Genomic DNA, 6497 nt, shown 5'->3' with positions numbered 1-6497 from the left:
AAAGTCAAAATAAAAAAATGTAACACTTAGCCAACTAAGGGCAGCAAATAGCACTTCAGTAGGTCTACTAGTGTTTCTGCAAAATTTTGAATTCTATTCACTGACATCTGAAAACATTGCTATAGGATTCAGACATTGATCCAGCTGGTTTTAGGCATTCCCGAGCCATGTTCATAGCTGTATTTTAACAGACATGTTAATAGTTAGCTGCCAAGATACTCGTGGGTGGTGCAACATGACCTGGACACAGGCTGGAGTTTACCCCTAAATTTTGGCTCCGCGCTTCCAGCTGTTGTCTTTACTGTTGCCTCATGGGCGTAACCAGAAATACAGCTGGGTGGGGATATCATGTATTTTCTTAAACAAACACAAATAAATGAAAACCAACAGGAAGAACAACAGACAGATCCCCACGAGAGGCTCATAATAGTGGGACAAAATATGTTTTTATCCCTCTCAAAATGTTTACAGTTATGCCTGAGGATGCAATAAATGTGAGTAGTTCTGTTAGTACTGTTTCTCCTAATTGGAGATACAGCAAATTCATGTTGCTGCGCCTACTTCCAGTGATATGTTTTGTGCGTCTTTGCTCATGCTGAACTTTCATTAGGAGCCACTGCGAGCTGAGTCACTTTAAATTCATTTTAAATTCTTTAAAATGAATGGAAGTGTCCAATATCAGCACAGTGATTCTGCAGGAGAACATCTTTTAAAAAGGTAATGCCATTATCTTTGAAAGTATTCATTTTATTGTTTCAACTATCTCAAATTTTATTGTTGTTGCAAGATAAGGGACAACTGTTTTTCTTAATATGAGACGAAGGCATATATAATAAGCCATGTAACTGCCCTTGGTTAAACATTAATCAACCAGGTGATTTATAGTGATCTCTTGTTAATGTCTCTGCTCATGCTGCACTTTGATTAGGAGTCGTTGTAAGCTGAGCCACACATCACCATGAGCAACTTCGGACAGATCCTGAAGGAAATTGGGGAGTTTGGTTTGTTTCAGAAATGCCTACTTTTTGCATTATGCATCTCCAATTTATTTACAGCTCTTGATGTGATTGGTCAAGTGTTTACCGGCCAGAGCTTCCCACATCACTGCAACACTGACTGGATCTTGGAGTGTGGACCCAACCTGACAGAAGAGAGACAAAAGAATCTCACCATCCCAGTGAACGAGGATGGAAGCTTTGAAAGCTGTGAAATGTTCACACCTGTTGATTGGGATTTGGAAGACATTGAAAAGTATGGGATTAACACCACAACAAAATGCATGGATGGATGGGACTATGAGGCTGGGCCAGGTGTTTCCACCCTTGTGACAGAGGTAAACAAAGAAAAAGATCATTTGTTCATTTACATGCTCCCTGCAGACCACTGCTTGAAATCAGTTTCACTGGATGTGTGTTCGGTTAATCTAATCATTACCCTTTTTGTGTTGCCATTGTTGCTGTTTTCAGTTTGATGTTGTTTGTGACAAGAATGGTTTGATTGCGGTATCACAGTCCATCTCCATGGCAGGAATTCTGATTGGAGCTTTGGTGTATGGGACGATTTCTGACAGGTAATACATCCGTTCTTCTGTCACAAAGTTTTTTTAATTTTCCTTCATATTACAGAACTATTCATATCATATCTAGCCTCGTAACAAATAATATCCCAGCAGTGGATCTGGCACTACGAACTTATGCCAGCAATGTCTTTTATCTTGTCTCTTCAGAATTATTGTGGAGATGTAATGAAGAGTTGTAAAAGGTTGATACAATCTGTCAATGAAGATTAAGATGATTATAACAACCCTCAAAGCTGCTGTATGGAACCTGAAAAGGGAACAGAGTCCATTAAAGGGTTAATATTATTCTGTGACTTTATGAGTTGAGTCAACAAAGGAAGGCAACCCTTGTATAGTAATATACAGCAATCAGCCACAACATCTGCACCTGCTGCCAAAACAGCTCTGATCATTGTTACATAAACATGAGACCTCTGTTATGTCTGGCACAAGGACAGTGGCAGCGGATCCCTTAGATCCGCTAGGTTCCTGGATAGGGCCTCTATGGATCGGGCTTTTACCAGTAAAACTGTGTTGGTACAAAAATGTAGTCTAGTCCAGATTTACCCATCTAAGTAAAAGGTTTTTGATCTGGACCTGATCAGATGCAAAAAAAAAAAAAAAAAATGCATTAAAATCTCCATGTTTTTATATTTTATTATAGAACATAATGGTCGCACAAATCAAAAACTAAATAATTAAAGTGTCTTTAACCTTTGCACAACAATCTCTTCCAGATTTGACCAACCTAAGCTCACTGGTTTTTAATCTGGTCTAATATGGTCCAGATGCAAGAAAAATAACAAATAACAGTGAAATCTCCATGGTTTTGCATTTTCACAAATAGAACAGAAGTTTTGCTTATCAGAAACTGTGCATTAAATCATCTTCAGTCTTTGTATGACAATGTAGTTCATTCATCTTTACCTGTCAGTGGTTTTAATGTTGTGGCTTTAAAATAAAGCTATTGCCTACCATAAATGTATACATTTGTAAAGACCATATCTGTCATGGCAGGCGTAAGTTTCCAATGATTCTTTTAACTCTCAATTTTCTATAATGGAATTATTGAAACAAATTTGTACTTGTCACAGAAAACAATCATGCATTTTGCTTCATGGATGAATTCTAGATCTTGAAATATGACAAAATCTGCTGGGTGAAAAGTATACATTACAACTTGAATTATCAGTTTTGGTGATGTTGAAACCTTAGTTAATCAAATCTATCAAGTTTTCTTAGTAGCATGGCCTCTTCATCAGTGAAGCTGCTGACTTCTCAGAGGCAAATTATGTAAGGCCCATTTATTAGACTTATTAGATTCTGCCACAAACGTGATGGTGGGACGTCTAAGGAGCTCAGCACACATCTGAAAAAGCCAAACATTGCCTTAAACAAGTCAGAAAAGTGACTCCAGATGTGACGCTTTAGCATCTGACTTCTATTTGCTACCGATCACACGGGCAAAGAAAAGGTTCTCTGGAGGAAGGTTTCTGTGGTCAGATGAAACAAAAATTGAGCTATTTGACCACAATGACCAGAAATATGTTTGGAGGAGAGAAAGGGAGGCCTTTAACCCCAATAGCACTAAACCTACCATCAAGCATGGTGGTGGCAGTATCATGCTGTGGACTGTATTACTGCCAGTGAAATTGGTGCTTTACACCAAATAAATGGGACAATGAGGAAGGGGGATTATCTCCACATTCTTCAGGAAAATCTAAATCATCAGCCAGATGGTTGAATCTTGGAGGCAAACACAGAGCAATCAAAGGAAGAAGTAAAAGCTTGTAGACAGCTACCAAAATCACATATTTCAATTGAAAATGACCAAGGTACATTCATTCAGTATTAGCATTGCTGCATGTAAATTTGTGACACAGAAGATTGTCTCAAATTTCCAGAAGACCTCTAATGAATCTATGACTGAACCAAAATGCATGACTCCTCTTGTAATAAGATGCACACGCTTCAATGATTCCACCATAAAAAATAACAGTTACGGGTCTCATTTGAAAATCTAAAGTGCCATGAGATATATATATATATATATATATATATATATATATATATATATATATATATATATATATATATATATATATATACATATAAAAAAAAATAAATTTACAAATTGTATACAACTGTGTATTGAGTCCTTCAAAAGAACAATATATACGTTTGTTTTTCTATCGTCCCCTCTGAATAGGTTTGGCCGACGATTTGCCATCCTCCTTGCAATTTCCTTCATGTTGGTGTTTGGTGTGGCCACTGCTTTCTCACCAAACATCTATGTTTACATGGTTTTCAAGTTTTTTTGTGGGAGTTCAAGTGTATCCATGACAATGAATGTATCAGTGCTGGGTAAGTCCACTGCTTTAATTATTTATGCCTTTTATATTTGTTTTTGGCTTGTTGAAATGTTTTTTGTTCTGACTAAGGGTTACACAGATTATTCAGTCATTGGTTCATATCATCATCACAGTGCCTAACATACAAAAAGCCCCAGAGAAGTGCTGTTGCATGCCGTACTCCTGTCTCCTGGCCTGGTTTTCTGTTTTTGTATAGTATGACCAACTCTCATCTGTTTTACAGCTGTGGAATGGACCGGTCCTTCAAAGGCTGCTCTTTGCACAATGGTCATCGTAAGTTTCTTCGGTATTGGACAGATGTTACTGTCTGGTATTGCCTATTTGATCCACAACTGGCGAATCCTGCAGCTGGTACTATTCAGCCCTCTTGTCATTCTCCTTGGGGTCCATTACTGGTAAGACCTCTTCATAATACCAGAACCTTTTCAGATATTCTTCAAATGCTGAATGTCAAATAAGTGCCACAGAAGCTGTGGTTTTAATGACTGAATGATTCGTTATTTTGAAACTGTGTTTCTACAGGTTTCTACCAGAATCAGCTCGGTGGCTCTTGGCACATGGCAAGAAGAAGAAAGCACAAAAGGAGCTCCAGCGAGCAGCCAGGATCAATGGGACGAAACTACCAGAAGACCTGCTGGACCAGGTGATCAGCATCAAACACACTTTGACTTAGACAAAATATAGTAAACCTCTCCATGCAGTGGATGTTTTCTAAAAGTTGCCTTTTATTTATTCAGATAAATATGGAGTGTACATCTGAAAGAAGAAACATGTTTGACATCTTCAAAATACCGTATCTGAGAAAATATACTCTAATAATGGGCTTCATCTGGTGAGATGACGTTCATGCCATTGTCCTTAATATCTGATGTGCAGACATTTGTCACAGTTATCTTGTTTTTGAGAAGAAGTGAAACCAAAAGCCTCTCTTGATCTCTGATTTCAGGTTTGCAGTAAGTCTTCTGTACTATGGACTGAGCCTGAATGTTGGCAGTTTTGGCATGAATATCTACCTCACACAGTTTATTTTTGCTCTTGTTGAAATTCCTGCAAATGTTTGTGGTTTGCTTCTAATTCAACACTTTGGAAGGAGACTATGTGAAGCGTGTTTCCTGATCTTTGGGGGTACTGCTTGCCTTGTGGTCCTCGCTGTCCCAAAAGGTATCTTGTAAACATTGAACATGTTTTTGTTGTTTAAAAAATGTTAGAAAGAGGTGAATTTTTTTAATTTTATAACTGATATATCCATCTTTGTGTTTGTGTTAAATCTTTTCCCCAATCAGATCTTCCTGTGGTGGTAACAGTCATTGCTCTGGTGGGGAAATTTGCTGCCACTGCTTCTTTTAGCACAGCCTACGTTTATGCAGCAGAATTATACCCGACTGTTTTAAGGTAATGCCAAATATGCTGTAATGCATATGCAGAACCTTCTCAGTCATCATGTGATTCTTGATAGTGGGTCTTTGCAGGCAGAATGGTGTAGGTCTGAACTCCATGTGTGCTCGTGTTGCCGGCATCCTCGCTCCACTGATCAGGCTGCTGGAGGTTTATCATTACACCATTCCCATGCTGATATATGGCATCATCCCCATTGCTGCTGGTAGTTTCTGTTTGCTGCTGCCTGAAACCCTCAATGTTCAACTTCAGGACCACACTGAGCTCAAGTGAGCTGAATATTCCTACTGCAATCCCAAACATCTATAAATATATGCATGCAATGTGATTTTTATTACATAATGCAGTAATTGTATTAACTGTGTTCTTTTTTGTTTTTTCATTTAGAAAACCAGAAAATGAACCAATGGGGGACAGTAACTGTGCTGAAAACATAATTAAAGAGCAACAACTCTAATTCTTTGAACTGTAATTGGAACCATAATCAGACAATTTTAATTGTTCTCTTTCCATATTCATCATTTTTGAAAGATGTGAATTTGTTTCACGTTTGATTTGCAAAAGATTAGCTTTTTAGTGCATCCAATAACACAAATGTTTTGTTTTTTTTTTTTTTTACAAAAAGATTCATCCACATATCTGGTTGTGTCTGAAATAAGTTCAGGTGTTACTTTCCCAACCCTCACAAATGCACACTCAAAACTCAAGACAGAGCAGGGAAGTTTCATAGGTGCTTGTTCAGAACAGTTTTCTGACAGTGCAGGAAACCAGGTCCAAGAGGGCATGTCTGACTTGGTGTTTATTGCTGACTTGTCTGGATATAAATGTACATTCTGTTGAACATATGATTTCTGCTTGTTTTTTTAAACCTGCAAAAAATCTGTTTTATTTCTACAATTGTTTACAGGTACACTACAGTTCAAAAGTTTGAGGTCACTTAGAAATGTTCTTATTTTTTGAAAGAAAAGTTTTTTTCAATCATGATAACATTCAATCAATCAGAAATACAGTCTAGACATTGTTAATGTGGTAAATGACTATCCTAGCTGGAAACATCTGATTTTTAATGGAATATCTCCATAGGGGTACAGAGGAACATTTCCAGCAACCATCACTCCTGTGTTCTAATGCTACATTGTGTTAGCTAATGCTGGTGAAAGCCTAATTGATGA

At 37.7% G+C, this 6497-nt stretch overlaps 1 protein-coding gene across 1 annotated transcript; it reads left to right on the top strand.

Annotated features, from left to right (window-relative positions):
- Positions 1 to 925: 925 nt before the first annotated feature.
- LOC111567978 (solute carrier family 22 member 13-like) lies at positions 926 to 6166 on the top strand. The gene is made up of 10 exons (XM_023269410.3): positions 926 to 1333; positions 1467 to 1570; positions 3768 to 3922; positions 4154 to 4325; positions 4453 to 4573; positions 4668 to 4762; positions 4877 to 5091; positions 5214 to 5322; positions 5400 to 5594; positions 5713 to 6166. The coding sequence occupies exons 1-10, from the start codon at positions 959 to 961 to the stop codon at positions 5780 to 5782; spliced, it is 1611 nt and encodes a 536-aa protein (XP_023125178.3). The 5' UTR covers positions 926 to 958; the 3' UTR covers positions 5783 to 6166.
- Positions 6167 to 6497: the final 331 nt, after the last annotated feature.

This window comes from Amphiprion ocellaris, chromosome 22 (genome assembly GCF_022539595.1).
Source record: "Amphiprion ocellaris isolate individual 3 ecotype Okinawa chromosome 22, ASM2253959v1, whole genome shotgun sequence".
In the NCBI taxonomy this organism is placed as follows: Eukaryota; Metazoa; Chordata; class Actinopteri; family Pomacentridae; genus Amphiprion; species Amphiprion ocellaris.
Note: the sequence above shows the minus strand (reverse complement) of the source record. Positions and strands in the feature narration are given on the sequence as shown.

Excerpts from the sequence above, each read along its gene's own strand:
- LOC111567978 (XM_023269410.3), top strand. The coding sequence starts at position 959 with ATGAGCAACTTCGGACAGATCCTGAAGGAAATTGGGGAGTTTGGTTTG. Across the intron at positions 4,326-4,452 it reads CTCCTTGGGGTCCATTACTG|GTTTCTACCAGAATCAGCTC; the intron begins GTAAGACCTCTT and ends GTGTTTCTACAG. Across the intron at positions 5,595-5,712 it reads CAGGACCACACTGAGCTCAA|AAAACCAGAAAATGAACCAA; the intron begins GTGAGCTGAATA and ends TTTTTCATTTAG.